A 26139-nucleotide genomic window follows, 5' to 3' on the forward strand; every position below is an offset into this window, starting at 1 on the left:
CATGTTTTAGGTATCACAAAGTTATTCAGACATTTAATTAGCTTAATTAATGCCTGGGGAAAAAAGTCAGTAAATATGCCAAAATAATTGTGCTCTTACTAATAGTGGGATAACTTTTAGCTGAACTATAAAACAGTATTATTCTTAGCAATCACTAAGTTCTTAAGTAAAGCCATTATCCTAAAGTAAGTATATGCTGATCTTTATGGAAAGTTCAGAGCATAAAATATAAAATTTGTAAAACCTAGAAAGAATCTAGGGGCTAGGGGAAAATGGTGGGGATGTCTGACTGGGAAACTGAGGCTCAGGACGGAATATACATACACAGCTCCTTGTTTGTAGTCAGACTGTGACACAATAAACTAACTGGAAATATGGCACACAGAAAATGCAGACCACCCACCCACCCACCGGGCATCGGGCTCAGGGCACCAAGTCTGTCCAGTGCCCAGTCTCACAGTCCAGGCCGATGGTCACACAACTGCGGTCCTGTGAGGCCATGTGATTATGTAGGAAAGGCAACCCATGCTGCTATCAGCACCAAGAGGACCGGTCCTATGTCCCGAGCGAGGCAGAGAGAGTAAGACAAACCAGGATGAGGTGGGACTGATTTTGAGAAAATGAGGTTAAATCATCTGCTATGCCAAACTGCTGGCATCATCAAAGCTGAGAGTGTGACCTGTGATCTGACACAAAGGTGCTCAACTGAGAATGACTTTATTAGCAGCATTAAAATCATCTTTCCATTGTACCGGCATTAATTAGGTAGGCAAACTATTCCATATACTAAAACACCTGATCAGGGCAATGTCCTTTGACTAAAATTGTTGCTTAATCTTTTTAAGGCTATTTCTACTTAATCAACTACTTACAAATGAAGCAGTTATGATGATATTCAAGATTCTGGGAGTTTGGGGTGCTAAAGAGATGGCTCAGCTGCTAAAAGCACTTGCTACTCTTACAGAGAATCCAAATTCCATTCCTAACACCCATGTTGGGCAGCTCACAGCCATCTGTAACAACTGACTCCCTTTCTAGTCTCCACAGCACATGAACTCACACACACACACACACACACACACACACACACACACACACACACACATACACACACACACACAAAGTACAATTTTTTTTAAAGACCTGGAGGATTGGCCAGGACACAGGAGCATCTCAGCTAACAGCACTTTCCCAGAATCTGGGAGAACTTGTGGAACATCACCAGAACCAGGGACTTTGGTGAAGAATCAGAGTACGGTGAGAACTCCCATACAACCAATGTGATAACCTAACACGTAAAGTTTTTCCATCAGAAGAACTTGTGAGTTAGAATGTACAACTTCATGTTTCAGTATGAAAACTTGATACCCATAATCCTCTACACTTTCAACCATATAAAATGACCATCAGAATACTAACAGTTTTTATAAAACAATGGGAACTGTCATCCCTTAGACACATAATTCACGAGGGCAAAGGTTTCAGGGATAATTTAAGCCTCTCTTCCACAAACTCAACCACCAGTCCTTGTTTCAATGTATACCCTGGCTCTGTGGAAAGCTTATGACCTTACTAGAAAATGCAGCATGAAAAGGCATCACTGACTTACACTTACACTAGGAACAAAGTTCTATACAATAGTCCATTACTCTGAAACGTGCTTTATTTGTATGGCAGTAATAATTATATTAAAAATAACTTTAAAGCCATCACTTAAGGTCTTATTGTGTAACAGTGTGAGCATCTACCCTTAATATGTGGGGCACTCCAGTTTGAGCTCTACCACTGCCAGAGAGAAAAAAGAAATTCTGTTGAGAGGTATGGACAAAGATGAGAGTCTTCTATAAATGCTAGTAATATTTGTTATATTATCAATATATGCCAAAAAGGAGATTATTAAACGTCTGCTGTGTTCCAAACACACTCTAACTCAAAGAGAGCCCAGAATACAGAGAACAACACTGAACAAGACAGAAATGTCCAGTGTTACATCTCAGTGAAACAGAGCTCAGAGTGGAACAACAGAAAGCCATGCTAAGGTTGGGGGACCCTAGAAGGCCTGAAGGAAGTGACAGTTAAAGACTGGAGGTGAGGGAAATCATGCGCCAATTCAGGAAAGAAACGATCTAAGAGGAGGCAAGAGCCAGGGGAAGGCCCCTTTGGACACACAGAGGAGAGGACAGAGGAGGAGAGACCGACTGTCCAAGAGTGCGGAGGTGAATAAGCGGCATAATGTCAGTAGGCCAGTGACGGACGGGCAGCTGAGCTGCTGGCTTTTACCACAGAAGCCTTGGTCCAGCTGCTGTGCCGAGGGTGTATAGAGGAAGGTAGCGCAGGGAGACCTGCTGAGATTGAAGGTGCCCTGACCCAGCAGAAGGTTGGACTGAAAAGAGAGGCAGGGTGGGCAAGCTGGGAAGAGCCCACTGACAAGTGGGTGGATGACACCCTCAGGATGATCCTCAGGGCAAATCACTGGTGAGCCCACAATGACCCCAAAGTCTTTGGCCTAACTGGAAAGACAGAATTACTATTAACCAAATATACAAAGTGATTACAGGTCACAAAGACAGGGATTTCAATTTGTGTTTTTACTTCTGAAATATTACTAGACATGCAAATGAAGGACTGAGTAGGCAACTATATTTAGTTGCTAAATTTTAGATGATAGTTTATTTTACAGACAGCTAAACAAAAATAAAGTCTAATCAATAAAATGAAACCTTGACTTCTAACATTTATTCGACTAATCAATATAACACATTATCTCCATTATTAACTTTCACTTAGTCCATCAATGTAATGTTCTACCATAAAACTCCCAGAGCACTAGTAAAACCCTCATTGAACTCTTAAGATATCCTAGCAGAATAATTTCACTCACTGAGTAATTAAAAATGAGTATCAGCAAATGAAGAAAATGGACTAAATCATTACTTAACAATATAAAAGATTCAAGTCACCCCTGTGGTAAACTATAATGATTAGAAATAAAATGCCAACAGATTCTGTCGGATTGGAATGCAGTGTTCACTGTAGATTTAGTAAGCTCTGCAGACTCAGAATGTAGTGCTCCACAGGTACAAGGCTAATCGGCAACAATTTCACCTTTAACAAATATCATCTTTAAAGATAGAATGGTTTTTAAAAACCTCAGCATATTGATAGTTAATACAGTCACACTGTGTGGTGACTGAATGATAATCACTCTCATAGGATCATACATTTGAATGCTTGGCCCCCAGCTACTAGAACTCTTTGGGAAGGATTAGGAGGTGTGGCCTTATTGGAGGAGGTGAGCCACTGGAGGTAGGCTTTGAAGTTTCCAAAGTCTCAACATTCCCAATTAGCTCTCTGCCTTGTGTTTGTGGATAAGAAGTAAGCTCTCCGCTACTGCTTCCATATCATGCCTGCCTACCTGACACCATGCTCCCTGCCATGTCGGTCATGGACTGTTAACTTCATAACTTTAAGCACTGATAAACTCTTCTACAAGTTAAGACACTCATTTGCAGTGACTCTTCACAGCAATAAAGAAGTAACTAAGACAAACTGCCAACAGTCACATGCCGCCATGTATCAAACATAACCCAAGTTAGGGGTTGACCAGATAACAGCTCCGTCCACTCCCAGCTACACCACGCTTTCATGTTTTGTCAGTTTTGGATGCATCCTGCAGTTATGATTCTGTAACAGTTACAAATACTGAACTAGGAGTCACTGACCGACAAAGGTCTTTATCAAACAGGGACGAGAGATTCTTTCAAATGGCTACCTCATGAGCACAGGTATAAGCCCTGTAAGAACCACCACTCAAGAATGAAAACTGAGAGACAAGTCAAAGGGGCTGAGGGACGTTTGCCCCATGCAGTTCATGAAAGGGAGCTGTCAGTAGGCAAAGTGCTTGTTTAGAAAATCACTGTATAACCTTAAGAATGACATGATCAGCTAGCATGAGACTATTAAAATTCCTATTTTCCAGTCCCTGAATTTCCAAAATTTACTAATCGACTCTATAGCACTGGCACCTTGGGCAAGTGACCTAAACCCTCAGTGTCTGAAAACTGAACAGAAGTGAGACATGTAGTTTCAAAGAGATACAAAAGAGTCAGATCTGGTGGCAGAGAGCTATAATCTCAGATAGTTTGCTTGACTTTGAGATGAGGGGCTCAAGTAACGTACAGAATGAGTTCAGGGCCAACTTTGGAGACTTAGCAAGACCCTACCTCAAAATTAAATAAAAAAGAGGGGCTAGGAATGTCACTTGGGGAGGAGTCTCCCATTTGTGAGACCCTGGCAGACTGAAACAGGAGTCCATGACAGCCCGGCTCTCAGTGTCACAGAGACAGAACCACACTTCCTATTCAAAATCTACATCAGCAGCCAAAGAAAACACTAGCTGGCCATTATCATACTATTATTAATAATAATGCTTTTTATTCATTCATTCACTTGCAATGGTAGGCACTGAATCCAGGACCTCCATACTTTGGGCAGGTATGAGCTACACTGTGTCCCTAGCATGACCTTAGTCTACTAATCAGCTGGCACTCTGGGCACAGTGCCATGCTTACAAATGCTTAGCATTTACTGATTTAAACTTCATCCTACCTCCCCTCTCTCTATCTTCTCTCACTTAAACGTCTTACAGGTGTTGGCTGGTTTGGGGTCAATGTAATCCGAGCTAAAGTCCGTTAGGAAAAGGGAAACTCAGTTGAAAATATGCTCCATCAGATGGGCCTGTGGAGTATTTTCTTGATTAACAATTGATGTGGAAGGGCACAGCTCATGAGGGTTGTGCCACCCCTGGGAAGATAGTCATGGATAGTATGAGAAAGCAGGCCAAGCAAGCCACAGGGGGTGGGGGCAAGCCACAGGGGGTGGGGGCAAGCCAGTAAGCTCCACATCAGACTCCTGTGCCCAGGTTCCTGCCCCTGCTTGCGTTCCTAACCTTCTTCTTTCAATGGCCAGCTGTGATGTGGAGCTGTAAGCTGAAATAAAGCTTTTCCTCATGAAGGTCCCAACCTAACTGAGACAGCTCTGTCACCTCACTATTTAGCATTCGTCATAAGACTGAATGCTTTGCCATTCTAAGTTAAAGAAGGCAGATGCAGAAGGGCTCCCCCCAGATGATACACTGAAGGCTGGAGTGAGAGGTAACCAAATTCCTTCATGTGGTGGTTAAATAATTTCAAAGTAATAGTAATGTCATGTATACATTTTTGTGAGTACTTTTAAGTGGTAAACACTGAATCAGACACTTTAAAGGGGAAACTTTTATGAGTTTGAATCCTTTGGTTTTCAAATAATAGTAGTGTGAGGTCCCTTTTTACCGGGACCTATGTACTTTAGTATCTGAGTAACTCCGAGACTGATTGATTAGTAGAGAACAGATCATTATTGAAATTCACAACACAGTCCTAAACAAACAAGGTAGACATCACACTCAAGACTGCTGAAAGAAGAAAATTGAAGACTCATTTAAAACATATCTTAAAGGAAGAAATATAAACGTTCAGATCTTGATAGACTTTGGTTGTTCAACAAAAGCACCCAAATAGAACACTTCATCTTGTAAAAGGCACTGGATCTGCTTTCCACCTTATTAAAATTGTCCCTTTCCCAGCCACTCTATTAACCCTACACACTGACTTCTAAAAGACCCTTGCTTTCCCAAAGAGAGTTCCGGCTGAGGCCCCACGGTCATTCTAGCCCTTACCATATTGTTCCTCTTATTGCTACCACAATGTGTGCTCTGTCCAAAACTCTGAAGACTTTGCTCTTATATCTTTACCTCACCCTAGCTCACTATGACATAATCAGTTCACTCTTACATCTACACATCACCCTAGCTCACTATGACATAAGCAGTTCACTCTTACATCTACACATCACCCTAGCTCACTATGACATAAGCAGTTCACTCTTACATCTACACATCACCCTAGCTCACTATGACATAATCAGTTCACTCTTACATCTACACATCACCCTAGCTCACTATGACATAAGCAGTTCACTCTTACATCTACACATCACCCTAGCTCACTATGACATAAGCAGTTCACTCTTACATCTACACATCACCCTAGCTCACTATTGACATAAGCAGTTCACTCTTACATCTACACATCACCCTAGCTCACTATTGACATAAGCAGTTCACTCTTCCATCTACACATCACCCTAGCTCACTATTGACATAAGCAGGCACTAAGGCTTGCTGAGCTTCAAATGCCAGATCTTGACTCAAAGCCCAAAGTTTTTTAACACCAAAGGAAAGAAAATACCCGCTAGGTTTTTGGTAACTAAATGAAAGGAATTCTTTCACTTCTGTAACACAGATCTCTATGCTTCCCGATATCTTTCTCTATTTCAAATAAGCTCCTGCAAGTGCAACAAGAAAATTTGAGATCCTTTTCCACACTCCCCGTCTCCACAGCAACAAAAATGTCAGGCTACCCAGGAATACAGACTATTGTGATGGTCACTGAGCTATGTCCTCAAAGAATAAACTGGAAGACTTTTTTAAAAAAATATTAAATCTTTTCCCACTTGGAAAGTGTCTAAGAGGTTAAAAATTAACTTAAAGCTTTCCTTCTCAAGACATACCAACAAATAAACTAAGGACATAGTTTGTGAATGTGCGTATTTTCTTACATAGAAGCTTATCTTTTAAAACTCTCTGATACTTTAAGAAATATTAGAACAAAATGGCTCACATACTTTTAAAGATAAAACAAATACATCATACAGTATAATTAACATAAAATTATATTTCAGGGGAAAAATTCAGCTGACAATAAACATAACCTCAATTAATGAGTTTTATAAACATGGAAAACCTAGTGAGCTAATGAGATGACAAACTAGTACATTCTGCCTGATGGATTTTCTAATCACCCTCCTTTCGTTACCATTGGTGCAGCTGGTGAGTTCGCTGTCCCCATACAGATGGCAAACGCAAAACCTTTATGGTAAGATGTTGACAACCAAAGGTCATGTCATACTTATCTTAGAGCAAAACATGTAGGTTTTCACTACCTCATAAAGTAGAAAACAGTGTCTTTTATACACATAATGCTATATTAAGATCATGAATACATGACATGCCTTCATCGGACAACACATGCATTTGCAACTTATTAAAGATGCCAAAATTAACAAAAAGACTGCCGACATTAATTTATATCATCTTCTAGGAACCCAATGGGCTATTACAGACAAAGAAAGCGAGTCCTGAGAAGTCGCATGTCTAGACCAGGTTATATACAGAAGCAGCCTATTGGTCTCTTGAGGAGCCACCACTGTGCCACACTGCCTCTATCTCACAGTGACAGGTGCCGTGACTATCCTGAGCACAGTCGAAATTACCAAATGGATGTGGGACTTGAGGCAGGCCTTGAAGTCTACCTGGAGAAAAGGTCACAGCTGACTATCGGTGTAAAGAAAGGCTTCCAGCCTCTGCTCCACAGGCTATGGGAAGAATCTAAGAGCATGCCTAAGCCAGTATTTTAACCTGCACTTAGAATGTTCCTAATAGCTCTTTCTCTCTTGAAGTAAAAGCTTAACTTCATTTTGAAGAGATGAGAGCCAGCCATGTGTATGTAACTGACAGGCTACTAGCAACAATTTCTGTACAGGGAAAACACTTTATTAGAAAAAGACTATAATCATGATATATATCCAACCAGTTCTGCTCAGTCTACGGAGGAAAATGATCTATGAGTTCTTAAAAGCATTCTTCGGCTCCTGAGCCTGATTGGTCAGGATTCAGATGGAGAGTTCTGCTTCCCAATGGGAATGCTTCCCTCCGGAGCCCAATTACAAAATCTGCTTGAATAGGTACCATGAAAGCAGCCACTCCTGACCTGCCAAGGCAAGCAGGCAGCTGAGAAGAATGAGGACTTAACAATGCTGTTTTGCTTTATTGGTTACTTAAATATCTCATTCATGGAGAATTTTGAGGGGGTGGTATTCAATAAAAGCTGTGTCCTCTGTCTCAAACTCATGCAACCCGCCTTGGCTTCCCTCATATCCCCAGCTTGCTAGTAGTGACAAAAGCTAGAGGAAGGAACCTCAACTGAGAAAATGCCTCCATAAGCTCTGGCTGTAAGGCATTTTCTTAGTTAGTGGGAGAACCCTGCCCACTGTGGGTGGTACCATCCTTGGGCTGGTGGTACTGGGTCTAAACGACAGCAAGCTGAGAAAGCCATGAGGAGCAAGCCAGTAATAGCACCCCTCCATGGCTTCTGCATCAACATCTGCCTCCAGGTTCCAGTTGTTTGAGTTTCTGTCCTGATTTCCTACAGTGATAGACTATGATGTGGAAGTGTGAGCTAAATAAACTCTTTCTTCCCAACTTGCTCTTTAGTCATGGTGTTTCATCACAGTAACAGCAATCCTAATAAAGACAGCTAGCTGCTGTGGTTCCCTCACAAACTGCTATGGTTTCAGGACTTGCTCTGAATCCTCTTTGCTGCTTTATTTGGCCCCAACCCATTTTGCAACTTCATTTTGACCCATGACACATCCCTTTGACCAATGCTGTCACCCCCACACCCCTCTGACCCAGCCACACCAGGACTTCTCACGTCCTAAACACTACAGCATGAAGACCTGGACCACTCCCTCCCTGCATCTGAGCATTCAGCTAAGAAACTAAGCAGGAGGTGAGATGTTTCTGCTCTCATTGCAAAGGCCCCTTTGCTTGTCATTACTTCCTAAACACGACAGCACAACCACCACTCAGGGAGCACTGTCACTATGCTGACATTGCAAGTGACACAAAGTCGGGCACACAGTCTACAGGCCATTACTGCAGCAGCTCACGGAAGAGACTTGGACATTCAAGAGTCTGGCAGCTGCTAACACGGACGCCATGCTCTGGCCGCAGCTAAGTGTTTGTTCTGGACTTCAGCACGGGAGGCTTATCACTTACAGTCCTCTACGCCTTCTTCTTTAAACTTTTATCCAAGAAGAACCTCAAAGGATGAAAAGCCTCCCAATCCACCAGGAATAGAGTCCCACTCTGAAACTAAGCTGCTGGTGCAGTGAACTGTTCAGCCACTTTCCTGGACTAGCTCTGAAGCAACACTTCCTTTTCAGGGCTCCAAGCTTAACCTGTCACCTTCCTCTGGTTCGTCAGTTACAAGCAGCTCCTGGGTCGTTCCTCTCTGCTTCCGGCCTTACTCCACATAGCTCTGTTACTAATGAAAGGGCATCACAACATGGCAATTCTACAGAAACAGCACAGCTATCAGAGCAAGCTCAGATGACAGAGACACGAAGGATGAAAGCCTAGGCCTGCCATATGGTAGGTGGCCCTGGGGACTGTCCCATCTGTGGAACTATGTCTAAAACTAGCATCAACCTCAACTGGCTCCCACAGTGATCAAACGGGAATAGAGCACATCGCTGCCTGCAAGGCTGGGAGCATTCCACACCTGCTTTAGGACCATGCTCCCTTCCCTCTCTCCCATCCTCCTGAAAACCAACGGCACACAAAGATCCGAAACAGGAAATGACAGAGGAGTTCGCACCCAAGTTGGCAACACACAGAAAACGGCTGAATCCATGCAGCAGAAGAAGAGGCAGCAACAGGGCTCAGGAGGAGGGGTGCAGACCTAGGCAGAGGCCCTCTCGTGAGGATTAGTTCTTTTCTTCTGGTCCTTTCAAGTCACGATCACATCTCTGCTTTCAGACAGTTAGGAGCACATGGCATCCACCTACTGGCACTGGAGCACCAGACAGACTGTAGCCCACAGATGTGCCTGGTTCAACGAGACTGTTCTCTTTAGATTTCATTCCAAACACAGGCTGGGAGGGGAAAGGGTTTATGTGACTTATGAGTCCATCATTGAGGAAAACCAGCATAGGAGGAGGCAGGAACTACAGCCAGGACTACAGACGTGCATTGCTTGCTGGCCTGCTGAGCTTGCTTTCTTACAGAGCAGGCCCACCTGCCCTGAGCGGCACTGATCATGGGGGTGGGAGGCTCTCAGATCAATCATTAATCAGAAAATGTCCACAGGCCAATCTGACGGAAGCAACTCCTCAGCTGAAGTTCTGCTGTCCCAGCTGACTCTAGTTGTATGTCAAGTTGACAGAAACTAACCAGCACAGGCACTAGAATAAGCAGCTGCTTGTGCACACATACACACACACACACACACACACACACACAACCTTAACTATCTCATTATTCAAGTTCACAGTTTTAAGTGAATTCATATTTAAAAAAATAATCTGAAAGAAAAGTTTTAATAACAAATGCAAATATCAAAATTTCCACTCTTCTTAAAATTAAATGTGACAACAGGAAGCTTTGTCTTGGAGTAAATTAATGATTAACTGATAAAAATAAATTGAAACTGGGAACATAATACTCACTGTAAGGAAATAATTTAGATGCACAAAACAGTTTTCAAGCTAGCTTAAAATACAGGGCACTCTGGGAATTAAAATACTGCACATTACACAGTAATATGGTACTTTATATCTAAACTACTTAGGCAATAAACCTGAAATAATACTGTACAGTTATATGTGTGAGCCCACTAAATAATAAAATGTTCCACAGTCATTACAGACTGCAATCCCAGTGTGATTACTTAATACTGCTGTCAAGCACATTCTCACATGGGCGTAAAGCAGGAGAAAGCAAAGCAAAGGATGTGCAACGGCCATGCTCACTAAGCCCCTTTCGTATGCAGTATATTGATTAAAAGACAAATAAAGGAAGATTTGAAAACAACATTTTTAAATAGAAGAAGCGAGGAGGAATATTTTTGGTGACTTTAGGGCAACAGTATTGCTTCCTGGATTTGTCTGGTTCAACAAAGGTTTTGTTGCTGGGAAGAAACCATGGGCAAAGGCAACTTGGAGAGGAAAGGAGTTACATCCTTACAGGGATGGTCCATCAGTTGTCATGTTGAGGTAAGAGTCAGCACATAAGTACCCATGAGGCCCCACTAGCAAAAAGGCATACACTGAAAGGCCATGCGCTGACTGTGTGTGGATAAAAAATCACCCTCAAAGGAAAGGTAAAAGAATACACACACTCCTGCCAGCAATCAAAGGGGCCATCTTTAAAACCATAAAAGGTAAAGAAACATAAAGTATACACCTAAACTCCCAAAGCATGGGTTCTCAACCTATTTAATGCTGGGACCCTTTAATACAGTTTGTCATGATGGACCCCAACCATGAAATTATTTCATTTCTACTTCATAACTCCAAGTTTGCTACTATTACGAATCATAATGTAAACACCTGCTATGTGACCCACAAAGGGGTTGAGAACCACCGTCCTAAAGGACTTAAAACCCTTGACTTGGACCATCATAGGCCGGAATGGATAATGGGAACTTACTATTGTTCTAGATGATCCTACTGTCCAGCCCTACTCTAAGTATCTAGAGTCACAGATTTGCGCTCCTCAGGGATACTGTAGTTTTCTAGCCGGCCAGTACTGAGCACAGGGAACTGAGTGCAGAGCTGGGGACAGTCCTCTCCATCAGCCCTCAAGGCTCTGGAGGTGGCACAAACAGCCAGCAGCGCCCCGGGGAGGGGAGTTAGGGAATACTGGCTTTTGGACATGGTGTGGCTACAGTATGCCTCATGGTGTGCTAGATCAAGACAGTCAAAGCTCCACCCCAATGGGGAAGGGGTGCCACTCCTGTCAGAGGAGCTACCTGCAACAGACATCCGCTGTGGGAAGGGCGACTCTCCGTTGGTGTTGTGGTCATTGTGTGTTGCTTCTGTCTCAGAGGATGTGTGCACACAGGAGCTTACTTACGGACAGCAGTAGCTCAGGGAATTAATGACAATAAAATAAAAAGAGGACATGAAGCTAGAAGCAAGACATGGAAGGGGCACTGGGAGGAGCTGGAGAGGGTACAGGACAAATGTGTGAGACTTCCAAAGAACAAAAACTAATTATTTTTTTTAAAAAACCACTTGAATTTATTCAATCTAATCACCTCCTTTAGCTCTGCAATGCTGACCAAGTTACTTCTGCTCCAAACAGTAAAGAGTGCAAACTATGCACAATGTATCTCCAACAACCACAAACTTAATTCAGCTCTTACAACAACCAGAAGGGAAAGAAGCTATGAGAACTGAGCTTCTAAACTGGATGCTTTTCCTAGAGATGACACCAGACAGGTACAGTGTCTTCCTTACATCTCAAGATTACCTGTTCTACAATATGGTTTCAAAAAACATACACATACCCAGTCATGCATACACATAAACATATAATACATCATAAACATACATATAATGCATACTTGTATGCATGCACACACACACACACACACACACACACACACACACACACACACACACACACCATACCTCCTTTCATACTGTTTCAGTAACTAGATCTAGAAAATACTCTTCTTCCATTAAGCCAGGCCCTTCATCAGCACAGTAACACAGTAAGAGCTTCTAACCAGTTGTCACAGAAGATAAGTGAGAACATCTGAACTAATGGGGCAGGAAGCAAACTAGCCGGAGGATGGACCCATTCTGGTTCAAGATTACTACAAAGACATACTAACTACAAAGATTGTGCATTACTGGCATAAGAAACCACACACACACACACACACACACACACATACACGTGCACTGTATATACAAGAAAGAACAGAGAGTTCAGTAATAAATTTTCATATTTACAGCCCCAAGATTTCCAACAAGGGTGTTAAGATAATTCACTAGAAGCACAGGAAATAACCCCAACGGTTGGCAAATGGGAGTAGAAAGGAATTTGTGTTTAGGGTAAAAAAATGGCCTATAAAATGAGAAAAAAATCTTCGAACTACACAGCAGACATAGGGTTAATATTAGAACACACATATATAAAGAACAGCAAAAATTAAACAATAAATCATGTGATTCATAAACAGGCTAATATGATGAAAACATAGTTCTCAAAAGAAGAGGTAAAATGGCCAATAAACGATTGTAAAAAGGTGTTCAATACACTTAGCCATTAAGGAAATGTAAATTAAAACTTCTATGAGAGCCAGTGTCACTCTAGGAAGAATGGCCAATACCATGAAAGCAAATGCCAGAGAGTATATGGTGGATAGGTAAGCTGGCGTAGCCACTATGGTATATCAGTATGAAGAGTCCTCAAAAACTTACAGCTATCACTGTAGCATACAACCCAGCTGTGCCACATGAGTATAACCAAAGGACTCTAAAGTCAACACACCCGAGCAGGACATGCACATCTGACACACTGCTGCTCTATTCACAACAGCCAGGAAGAAACAGCTTACATGTCCATCAACAGATCGATAACGAAAGCGTGGCACATTTTGCACAGTGGAATTTTATTTGGCTGTAAAGAAAAATGAAATCATAACATCTGCAGGGAAATGCATAGAACTGGAAATTATTATGTCAAAAAAAAAATGGGCAGACTCAGATAAAGACCATGTGTTCTTTCACATGTAGAACACAGGCTTAGAGTTATGTGTATATCTGCTTGTGTGTGTGCATTTGTACGTATGTATGTAAATGCATGCATGTAGGCCATGAAACAAAAAAGAGGGGATCCTAAAGGGAGTGAGGAAACATCTTGTAGAGAGAATAAAGTAATCTATGTGGTTGAAAGCAGGAGGGAGGATTTAGGGAGAGAAAAGGAGTCCATGGGAGGGCAGGGGTCACGGGAAGGGAGAGCAGGCCAGGGCACATCAGAACAGAGTATAATGGCATACACGGATGAAAACACCATAACAGGATCATTTATCCACCAACTTAGAAAACAATGAGAGAGGCAGAGAAAACCAGAGAATTCAACAGGAAAGCCCTCCTTAACAAATGGTATTGGACAACCAGAGAAACTGGAGTTGAACTTTAATCTTAAACCATATCCAAATTTTAATTCAAAAAGGACGGATAATTTTTCTCTAGCCATAATCCCATGGACAGATTCTACAGCAGAGACTTTTTTCTTAGCTATATCATAAAGTTAGTGATTTTGAAACATTTATACTTTAAAATGTAATTTAGACAGAACTACCTTCAGCTTTTTCTTTAAAAACACGCTTTTTTACCGTTCTCAAGAATACAACATACAAATAAAACCTTAATGTGTGTAATATGTACTTCCTACATGAGATAATTTAGTCTGTTAAATTATTTGCGGAGGCTCTTTTAAGTAACTATTTGAGAGCTCCGTGGGAGATTACATGTTCAATACTGTATTTCATCCTAATTACCAAAAGACAAGGTTTAGGTTCATTCAAAACCTATAGGGTCGGCTGGAGTGAGCCAACAGTATACGAGACATCATCCCCAGAAACGGCTTACATAAACATGACTGTCTTCACTGAATATGTAGTTTGGGAAAAATAAATATTTCACTCAAGGATCACATGATCCTTAAAACATCTATTTCTTCCTTTGACATGATTTCCAGTGTTTCTTACCTAGACATCACTCTAAGAGGAGCATCAGAACTCAGAGCCCCCATAGCTAGCCTGCAAGAAAGACAGACAGACAGAGCTGTGTACTGTCTGCTAGTGTCTCAGAAAATGGGATTCTACCATAGTTTTCCGTAAAATGTGACACTCCTACCCACAGCCAGACAGCCATAGAAAAAATGTCCCTTCCCTAAGGGTCATCAGAACCAGAAGACCCTCGGGCATCCTGTCTCCCACCCTCTGTGAGAACTGACTATAAACTGTCCGTGGAACCAAAGGACAAGCCCTTGTAGCTGCTCTGTAGGAGACAATGAACAGAGAGTTCTTCAGAAATGAGAGCTGGATTCAGATTCAGAGAGGGACTCTGGCCTTGCTGCTCACAGGCAGCACTGACTTGCTATATTATTGTAAGTTAGCTCCTTAGTCGGTAGACCATTCTTTTTAAAGGTGTGAACCACATTTTCAGTGAACTGTATTTGGGGACGCCGAGCACAGTGGAACAAGCCTGTGAGTCCAGTGCTCAGGAGGCTGAGGAAGAGTTCAAAGGCCCGTGGATACTACATGAGATTCTGTCTCAAATCAAAACTAAAAACCAACCAAACAAGCAAACAACCCAGTGAGTGGGGACATATGTCACCGGAAGGAGCTGGCCCCAAGTTCCATGTCCAGGGCCACAAATAATTAATTAATTAATAATTGATTGATTAATTAAATGATGGCTCATACATTTACTTCATTTGTTTAGGATTATTTTAATTTTCAAAGTGGCTGTGCTTCTGAGTTTGTGGTATTATTATTCCTCTGGGAGAGAGGTCAAGCTAAAGGTTTTTCTGGCTACTGGCTCAAGGACATACTGATTTGGGAGAAAGGTTTTGTCTTTGTATATTTAGAAAAGTTGATTAGGCTCTGGACATCTTCAAGAGTTATGTGGATCAGATTTGATAGAGGGAGACCCCCCAGAAGAACGAGATTCAAGAAAAGAAAACAGCAAAGGAACAGAATTTCATCCTAACCAGTCTGTACACCCTGCACAGACTGATACAACCCACACAGTTATCTTGATAATACTTCTTTGTTTTGAGACTTGTAACATTACAGAATGCATAGCTTTGGGGAGATCCAGACATGCTGAAATGACCTGCTTGAACTCCGGATCTCAGAGGCTTTCAGCCGGATCCAGTCAGGACAAACATCAGAGACAACAATCGGTGGTGTGGCCAAACAACTCCCCCATTTTCCCTACAGATAGATCCGATCCCCATCTACAGCTGGAAGTAGTTATGTAGAGTCACCACACTGGCTCCCTAAATTTGGGGGGCTGTAGGTAGTTGTTTAAGGTTGTCTTTCTGGGGAATTTAGAAATGGTCATAAGTTAACAGGGAGGAAGTATCTAGAATTGGTTGTGGAGCCATAATCTTATTTAGTAGAAATCCTCTTCAATGTTACTAAGTTCACATTATATTTTCTCACATTGGTACAGAATTTGTTTTAATGCAGAATCAGGGTTTTTATTGAAATAAATGTTCTCTATTGTTACAAAAAATTTTAAATACAAGGCTTAGACCCAGTCCTTCTATAAATGCCATTACAAACTGATCTGAGATGGTTAAGCATATGGGAAAAGGGCCGGATAGCAAATTCGTGGCTTTGAGTTAATTACTAGGATGTTTGCAAGATATTTCTATTAGAAATAGCTGAGAGTAGTTAACAGACAACAATCCAGTTACTTTCCAGTGTTTTCAAAAATGTCAAAAATCCACAGAATGTGACAGTTGAAGTTATTTATTCACTTGTTGAGACACAGATGCTCCCAACACCTCCCCATCTGTGGATTCAAAGAAGCAGCTGAGCATCTCCACCTCCAGGTGAGGTACACTGTGGCGAGGTAGCCACTGGGCACAAATTACCTATTTCTCCTAGAGACCTGTACTGTTCATGAGAGGACACAAATTACAGGTTAGGACTACTTAGTTCTGCAGAGACAGAATAAGCTAGTCCTTAGTCATTCCTGTTTCACTAAGGTCTGTCAGGTTTCCTGGGCCAGAAGGCTGAAGACAGATGCTCCAGCTTCCTAACAATACAGGGGCTGTATAGGGAGGCAGCTGTCTCTACAGTTTGTCTCAGTTCTGGAAGCTGTGCTAGGCTCCCTGTATTTTCAGATAATATTGGTTGTTCTTGGATTTCTGCTGGGGTTGAAAGACTAGTTATAGTCTCATAGCCAACCCAGGCTCTTTAGCATTGAGAGAATATATTAAGAGGATAGTTTTCAGATAGTATACAAGCTAACCAGGACATAACGTATGGCTTCTAAGCCTTTCTTAAATTGGGATAGATAACACAGTGTTCTATTTAACTGACAAATGATGGACTGGGTGTCAGGTATATGTGGTACTCTGTAAATTACAGAATGGTGATAGTTGTGCTCAACTTATATTTGAGAGAAAAGAACCTTTTAATTGGGCAGAAAGTGGGAAGTGCTGTGGACATTCCTGGTGCTATTTGTATTTTGATGCTAAGTCGGCTTCCCCAAGAATGGCTGCCTGGGACAAAGGCTGAATCACATAGTTGACTTCCTATGAACCTTCCCCTATGAATAAAGATTTCTAGGAACCAATCACTGGGCGAGAAGTAGGCGGGACTTCCGGTCGGAGATTGGACGTGGGGGGCAGGAAAGAGGACTTGCTTTTGGATGGGGGAAAAGGTGGAGGCCAGAGTGTAGTTAGGGGACCCCCCAACTTCCCTACCCCCACTCAGGTGGCGAATCTGTTGGGATTACTAACAGAGGATTAATCTTAGAATGGCTTACAAATTAGGATGATAGTTGCTGCGCCCAGTGATTGAGTTACTTGTTGATTCTTTTTAAAAAAAGAAAAACAGAAAAGAAAAGGAATAGAGATGGACAGATTTATACATGATAATTCAAGTAAATATATATGAAGTTCATACATTTACCAACAAGTTGCTTTTAAAAGTAACACTATTAAAGCAAATGGCATCCTAGGGGGAAAATGAATTATTAAAAATCTAATTTTCCCCAAGTAAATCTCAGTCACCTGAGGCCACTGTACCCTGAGTCTCAAGCATGACAGATTCCGACATGAAATGGTCTTGACAAACATATTCAAGGGTATAGTCTTAACATTACCCCTGTAAGTCTGTGTACCATACATGATGCTCATAAGAAAACAAACAGATTCACTGCATACAGAGTCCTCATCAGAACTTTTCCTTCCTGTCCCAAGATAAGTCACCAGCAAACCACATATCTGTGTGACCATCTGCAAAAGGTTCGTTTTCACGGGAAAACAAGGCCAACAAAATCAGAATCGCTCTAAATAAATCCAATGGCATTCACTGTAGGAAACACTATCATTTTTTTCAATCTGCCCTCTCCCCTTGGATGCTTGAGACTATCAACTTAAAGCAAGGAAACTCCATGCTGGCTTGGTTCCAACACTGACCCCACGACAAAACAAAAATAAAGACCTTAAAATAGCCCAACAGCCATTATCCAGTTATCACGCTGGCCAGAGAGCAGCACGGGCAGGACATTATTACTAATCACTTCTGGGCAAATACTTTTATTTCCTCCAGAGAAACACTGACCAGAAAAACAGGGGAGATGCAGTCACAGGGAGAAGATGTTTGGTACTCCCACCTCAGACTGTCCATCCTGACTCAGCCACAACCAACAACCAAGGATAAGGTGTAAAGCATGAAAAGCCCCAGGAAACGTTGGTGCTTTTGAGAATCAATGCCCAACAACTGAGCAACGATCACATGGCAAATATTTAAGTCAGATTTTTGGTCTATAACATTAACGATACCATTTAAAGCCAAAACAATCACCTCTTCTTGTGAGACAGAATTATATATAACCCCGACACACCATGAGGGCGCGGCCCCGCAGTGGGCAGTGTCACTCCAACAGTCACTCCAGCTACATGCGGTTTCTGTGAACAGCCAATTACTACCCTGTGCTCTGGTTCCTCGAGTCCCAGCCACGAAGCTGTTTTCACTCTTTCATCGAATGTATCGTCTACAAAATACACAAGTAAATGAAACCGGGGTACTTACCTACAGTTGGGCGGGGGGTCCAGCGTGATTTCCGCAAGCTCCTTCTGAATTCTTTAAAATGAAGACAAGGAAAGTCATGTTCAAACGTCTCCACGCTCAACCTGCTTCATCAAATACGCTGCACTTTAACAGGAGCATCTCCCACTCATATACGTCTAGTGAGAAACTATCCCTGGGGGAGGTATGCACAGTAAGAAAGAGGCACTCCAGTTCTGAAAATGGACCTACACAGGGTTCCAGGCCATCACCTTACATGCCACGATAATGTGGAAGTGACACTAGGGCTTAGTCAGCCCTTAATATGAGGATTTTGTTGTCTCCAACACAGAATATCGTTTTTCTCCAAGTAGTTCCTTTCACGGAACAGCTCTGGGACAAGATGGCAAATGCCCCCATCCCTACCCCATCCCACCCTGAAGCTCTGGCATCACCCTGAGCTCATCAGTGGAGGCTTAAGGCTGAACCTTATGTGCACACTTCTGGCTTTTACTCTATCTACACTTGCTGGTCATGCAACGGAAGATAAAGGCAGACTGGGAAAGAATCTCGGCTCAGTTTGGGCCCAAATCAATCAATCAATTTTTCCATTTTATACATTTTACGTGTTTTGTCTTTCTAGATAGGCAAGTAGCTGGACTCATTGCAGAGATTTAGATAATTAAAAAAGACTAATAGCACTAAACAAATTTTTAATTTAATTACAAACAGCTGCCATGTTATTTAGAGGCCATAAGAATTCTAATTACAAATTCTAACTTCTGGTTTGTCTTAGAACATTCCCATATGGGACAACAAGCTGAATCCTGTTGCAGTAAATATTTAAAGGCTGGCTTATCTCTTTATCGCCCCCTCCCCTGGCGGTCTCGCACTGCAGACGCTGCTCTAGTATGGAGCCGAATGCTAGAACTCCATCACTCCTGCTACAAGCTGTCCTCTCCAGGGGATTCATGTCCCAGGCAGTTCCTCCGCCCACCCTGTTGCTTCTGTCCCAAGTGGATATGACCACCCTGGTGTTTTCTTTCTTCCACCGCCCGGCATAAACATGACTCTAAAGCCTGATTGGTTTTTCATGTAGGTTTATATATTAAATTCTCAATCCACAAAACCTCTACATAATAAGATTATATCCAATGAACAAAGATACAAACTGCGCTTCTATATGACATAAAAAGACCTACGGAAACCCTTAAAAATATTCATAGCTACCTAACACCAATGAAGTCCACCTGGATCCAGATCACCCTTCTCAAGCTCCATCTTCATTTTCTCCCCCTTCTCCTCCTACTCCTCCTCTACTTCCGCTCCTCGAACTTCCTCCTCCGCCTGTCTCTCCACTGTCCAATCATGTATTGCCTTAACATAAATCTACATGTCACCCTTTTTGTTTACTAAAAAAATAAAAACCAGAAAACTTTACCTTAAAATGTAAGCTGTGTACAACTATTACCACTTGAAAATATTCTAAATGACTGTCTTCTCAGAGTTAATTAGCTTGGGTAGGCTATAAAACCAAATTAGTCTTCAAGTCTGCCAGAAATCTGAGAATGGTCAAATGTCTAAAAACACAGGAAACCTAACACAGCTTCCAGAGCTGAGAGAGGTTGAAGAAACAGATCTCCATAGCAGTCCCCTGTTAGCAACATGTGAGAGTAAGTCTTCAGCCTTCTGGCTCAGAATCACTGACAGACTTTGAAATGCAGAAATCTTGAAGGGCTGATAATTTTGGCTCAGCAAAGATTATCTGTCGACTATTCTGCATAATGTGTCCCTTTCTGGACAATATTTGTCTGTCGATGAAACAGGCAGTTTCTGCCCAGTGGCTGCCTATCATTAAGTACAACCTCACCTGGAGGTAGAGATACTCAATTTCTTTGTTAAATTCACCAAAGGGAAACTGAAAGGAGCAGATATGTCTCAACAAAAGATAAATAATATTAAATGTCACAATTTATGGATTTCTGACATTTTTGAAAACTAAGTATAAAAAGCATTTCTGAATAGTGCATGCATGCAACCTGAATTCTGCATCTGGTATTTTAATGCCATTGCATGAGCATGACATGAACAAAGACAGTATGTTTAAACCTGCCTACGTCCTCATGCTATTGGGGATGAGAGCTGCTAGGTACGGAACCCAGGGACTCACGGATGTTAAGCACAGCACTACCAATGAGCTATACCCACAACCCATTCACACATAGTGTTCTACTCTGATCTGTAACCATACCTAACATCCTAAGTACATGCAGTGTGTCCCTGGCACGCCTGTGAATACCCCAGGGCACTATTAACTATGGTTCATGCCTCCCTAAACTTAAAATTTGTAAAGGCAAATAAAGCACTCTCAAAAGAAGCTTTATTTATTAGTGAAATTATTAACAGAGCTTCTAATTAAGATACTGTATGAGTGGCCGCTAACTTGAGTACCTTAAAGAGGACTGCAGTAACAGACATTCATGCTCAAACTATTTCATTCTGTGTCTTTGTTTGATTTATTTATGAACCTTTACTATACACACACACACACACACACACACACACACACACACACACACACACACATGGTCAGAAGGGCCAGAGGACAACTTGGAAGACCAGGTTTTCTCCTTCCACCCTGAGGGTTACAGGAATCAAACTCAGGTTGTGAGGCTTGGTGGCAAGTGCTTTATCTGCTAAGCCATATTGCCAGCCCTCTTTCAATGTAGATTTAAGCCAACAAATGGAACCAGTAAAGAAAACATGAGTCTTCCCACAGGACTGCCACTAACTTGCTGAGAAACAACACCAATAACATAATGTTCATGTCTCTAATCTGCATGACTCAGGATTGAGGCACCATGACAGAGATCAAAACTGAGAAAGTAAGCAAATAAACAAGCCCTTTCATTTTAATTCTACTTTAGGACATTAGTTTTGTCCACAAACAAATGTTCTATGTGCTCGGTTTCCTGTTCTATAAAGTGAAGAGACTAAGAAAGACAAACTCAAGGATGGCTTTATCTTTATTACTCCGATATTACTATTTGCATATGAATAAGTGTAACTTAAAAACACAACAAGTATCAAGGGCCTGAAAAGAAGTATCAGCCTAACCCTGGCAGGCTGAACACTCACAGACTCACATTCCTGTGAGCTCAGGCTAACCCTGGCAGGCTGAACACTCACAGACTCACACTCCTGTGAGCTCAGGCTAACCCTGGCAGGCTGAGCACTCACAGACTCACACTCCTGTGAGCTCAGGCTAACCCTGGCAGGCTGAGCACTCACAGACTCACACTCCTGTGGGCTCAGGCTAACCCTGGCAGGCTGAACACTCACAGACTCACATTCCTGTGAGCTCAGGCTAACCCTGGCAGGCTGAGCACTCACACACACACACCCTGTCAGAGAAGTGGAGGAAGAAAATGCAGGAGAATAAATTATTACAAATGAAAAGGGCCTGAAGCGGGAAACAGCACAGGTTGTAATTGGCAAAATAAAGTTTTAGAGTGTATAAGAAAAAAGGTTCAAACGGGATGGGGGTGTAGCTTTGTAGTAGAAAACCTGGCCAGAATATCTAAGGCTTTGGGTTTGAATCCCAGTGTTGGCATTTCATGTAGGCTCCGCCCCACAGTTACCTGGCAACAGCAGGTGTGTCTGACTCACTATAAAAGGGGCTGCTTGCCCCCTCCTCACTCTTTGCTCCCTTCTCTTCTCCTCTTGCACCTGCTCCTTACCCTCTCTCTCCCCATTCCCCTCCCTCCTCTCTCTCCTTCCCTCCATTCCCTCCCTCCCTCCCTCCTCCCTTTCTCTGTCTCTGTCTCTACTACCCTGTCAACTCCCTCCACAAGCCCTAAATAAACTCTATTAAACTCTATTCTATACTATATTGCTGTGCTTTTGGTACCTGGGGGGGAGGCAGAGGCATCCTCTTCCCCCACACCATACCGTGTGGCCACCAAACATATCCCTTCTTCTTTTTATAAAACACAACACCCAGTACCAACAAAAATAAAAATTAATTAATAAAAGATCAAGGACAGAAAAATAAATAAATCCCCCCCACAAAAAATGCTTGTAAGAAAATCATAAATGAAGTATAAAGGAAAATTAAGTGCTATCAAATTTTAATCGAATAACATCTCATGTAATCTATTTGTCTAAATGTTCTGACTTGACCTGAACATGCTGTTCAGCTTGGCACTGACCATCCACACTGTAAACTGGTGGTCAGTGCACAGAGACAGGTTGTAGCTGGACTGTAAGCATGACAGATGCTGGCCCTTGAAGATGGAAAATTAATTACAGCTAATGCATCTGAGCCCGGAGGGCTGGGGAGACAGGTCAGCTGGGCTCTGCTGCAGAGACCTTGGTTCCTAGCACCCAAGGAGGTGGCTTACAAACATCTGTTGCTCCAGTTTCCAAGGATCTGGTACCCTATTCTGGCCTCCCCAAAGGAAGCAAAACTTAAGCTCTTAAAATAAAGGTCAACAAATCTTAAAAACAAACAAACAAACAAAAAAAAAAAAAAAAAACAGCTGCAGGTCAATGTGGGATAACACAGATGACACAGTGAAAGTTTTAATATCTCCATTTTTCAAAATGGGAACCAATAAGTACTACAGGAATGTGAAGGAAATGGAAGTTTAATATCTTCTTTAAAGTATAAAGACAGCCAAAGAATTTTTTAGTTAAAAGGAGAGGGTAAACTAATGAAGCCTAATATTTTAGAGCAAGGTATCAAATATATTATTTGCTAATTAAATAAAAACAAGAATGTTTAGAGTTACATAAAAATACAACAGAAGAGTTAAAACGGGAGACATCTACGAGGTTTCTTCAAAAACTATCAGGACTGAGATGAGAGAGACAACTCAGAGGCTAAGAGCTGCTCTTCCACAGGAGCTTTAATTGATTCCCAGGAGCCACATGCTAGCTCACCACTGTCTGTGACTCCAATCCAGGGAAGCTGGTGGCCTTTCGGGGCCCCCTTAGCACTAGGCATGCTTGTGGCATACTGACAAACATGCAGGCAAATGACACACAAAATAAAAATAAATATCAAAAAGAAATTAAAACTGTTGAGACAATCTGGGAAAGAGGGATGGCCAAAACAAGGATTGTTCCCCATTCAAAAGACAACTCCCAGACTTGGGTGGTTTGTTTTGAGAGGTAAGTGACGTTTACAATATTTCTTTTGTTTTTAATCACGTATATGCACGAGTATCTGTGCAGGTGCTATGGAGAGGGTGGCAGCCAATCCCTCACACTCGCCATCAGGTTTCGGTCGTAAGCTGTCTCACGTGTGTACTGAGAGACAAATGCGTCTTTCCAAAGCAGCTCAAGCTCCTCACCTCTAAGCCATCTCTCACACTCACAGGGGACTTTTATAAACCGTTTTCCACATGAGAAAACAGAAACATTCAAAAAGTACCCTCAACTGACCAAAGATGCTTGTACCTCAGACAGGGGACAGCCATGCAGCCAGCTGACCTTGAACTCACACTCTGACGTGCTAAGAGGATAGTTTTGTACCAGCTGGAAAGTGGTTTTAATCTAAAAGAACTTGACTGGGATTTTCAAATACCCAATTTGAAAATGCCAAAATAAGTATTTAATAAATCATAATTTCCTGTCACAGAATTCCCCAAAAGAACCCACACGTCTCTCCCAGACTCCATTGTTTCAAATTACTCATTTCAAAGAATAATTTCCTGATAAATTCAACAATTCTAAGCAATAAGCCAATATATTTCTATATATTTTGAACTACTGTTACCTAAGTGTAGCTGTTTCTCTGGACAGAAATGTGTCCTGCTGAATTAAATGACAGCAATCCAGTTCTAAAATTCTCCGAGAATTATAATGATGGTATATATTACACTTCTGCGGGGAATAAATAATAAGAAAGGCAGTACTGCCCCGAGGGTGAGGAAAAAGTGAACAATACTTCGCCCTTAAAGGAGACCTGTCACCTGATGATCTGAGGCCACTAAGAGTGAATGAAGCCCTTCCCAGGCTGCTGCACGCGGGAGAGCAGGGGAGCAGAGCCTGCGTCCTGCCAGCGTGGAACTGCATGGCCAGAGCCCTGCTGGAGAGCTCTCCTGGCACTGTGGATGAGGGACAGTAACCCTGAGCAGCTCAGCTACCACCCAGGCCCAGATCCAGGCCTCTGAGCTGGCACACCCCAAAATCTGTATTATCTGAGGATGGGTGGGATGCAGGAAAGGGCCAGTCCTGCTGATCCAAAGCTGCAGGGTCTCCATTATACGAGGCAACAGCAGGTTAACTGCAGGAGTCCTGATGAGGATTCAGTATTAATGGGGTTACAGAAGCCAGAAACCTTAAACCAGAGACCAATTACCCATTGTAATGAACATCCGAAGGTACATGGACAGAGGGACACACTGTGGGACACTATAGCTTCCATGATGAGATAGATGTCTTTCTATGCTTTGTCTTTTTATTTGTGTGTCTGTCTGTGTATGTATCTGTCTGTCTGTCTGTCTGTCTGAATGTGTGTGTGTCTGAATGTGTGTGTGTGTGTGTCTGTCTGTCTGAATGTGTGTGTGTTTCTGTCTGAATGTGTGTGTGTGTCTGAATGTGTGTATGTGTGTATGTCTGAATGTGTGTGTGTGTCTGAATGTGTGTATGTGTGTGTGTCTGAATGTGTGTGTGTTTTGTTTTGGGGGGTTGGTTACAAAAGCAAAGGTCAGATATGAAGGAACAGGGAGGCAAGCACAACAGAGGTGCATGATGGGAAACCCACAAAGAATCAATAAAACATTTAAAATAGATAAATAAATACACCCCCCAAAGAGTGAATTAAACAAATCTGTCTGTTACTGCTTTATCTGTCCTCATTTACAAGATAAGACTGATTACTTACTATACACAAGCAAGAAGAATGAGATACTAATATTCTAAGGCAAATTAAAAGGTGACCTTTTAACAGATAATTGTTTTAGCCATAAACCATCAAGATAAATGACTATATTTTCAATTCCCATTGTCCAATAGGATATAATCCCCAATTCAGTGATACACAGTAAATGTGCATACTTCCCTAGGGAGTCACAGAAGTGTTCACCTGTTTGCCTGTTTACCTGACTTATAGCTGCGCTGCAGGGTGCACAATCCACAGTCTGTGAGACTGTGGTGCCTTCAAGAAAAGGGGTGCAAAGGGGGTGCTTACCAGTCATAATCCACTCAGACTCAGCTGAGGAACCAAAACTAGACAGGACGGGAGATATAGGAACACACTTCAGAAAAATGAAGCAGTGCACATGTACAATACACACAAGTCTTGGGTTAAAGAAAGCTCACTCACCCTCCCAGGTCTCAGCACAGCAAGAACACACATGAGTATGAGGTTGAGGGGATTAGAACGTTAGTCACTAAGACCTTCCTTTATGCCTGCACGTTCCTCTCCCTTCCTTCCTTGTTTTCCTCCTCCTCCTAATTTTTGTTTTAGACAAACTCTCACTGGTAGCCCTAGCTGGCCTAAAGCTCACAGGACTGCCTCCCAGTGATGAACCATTTTTTAAAATGTTTATGTCTGTGTATGTCCATTTATATGTATGCTGTGTTGAGAGGTCAGATTCTCTGAAGCTGGAGCTACAGGTTGTGACCATCCTGGTGG

At 42.2% G+C, this 26139-nt stretch overlaps 1 protein-coding gene across 1 annotated transcript in view; it reads right to left on the reverse strand.

Moving 5' to 3' along the window:
• The window catches only part of LOC308427799 (ubiquitin-conjugating enzyme E2 E2), a 242290-nt gene that overhangs the window by 206455 nt on the left and 9696 nt on the right, over positions 1 to 26139 (reverse strand). The window contains exon 3 of the mRNA XM_080926017.1: positions 18519 to 18569. Coding sequence (XP_080782143.1) covers positions 18519 to 18569 — 51 coding nt within the window. The remainder of the gene's footprint in view (positions 1 to 18518; positions 18570 to 26139) is intronic.

This window comes from Micromys minutus (assembly GCF_963924665.1).
Source record: "Micromys minutus genome assembly, chromosome: 12".
Lineage (NCBI taxonomy): Eukaryota > Metazoa > Chordata > Mammalia > Rodentia > Muridae > Micromys > Micromys minutus.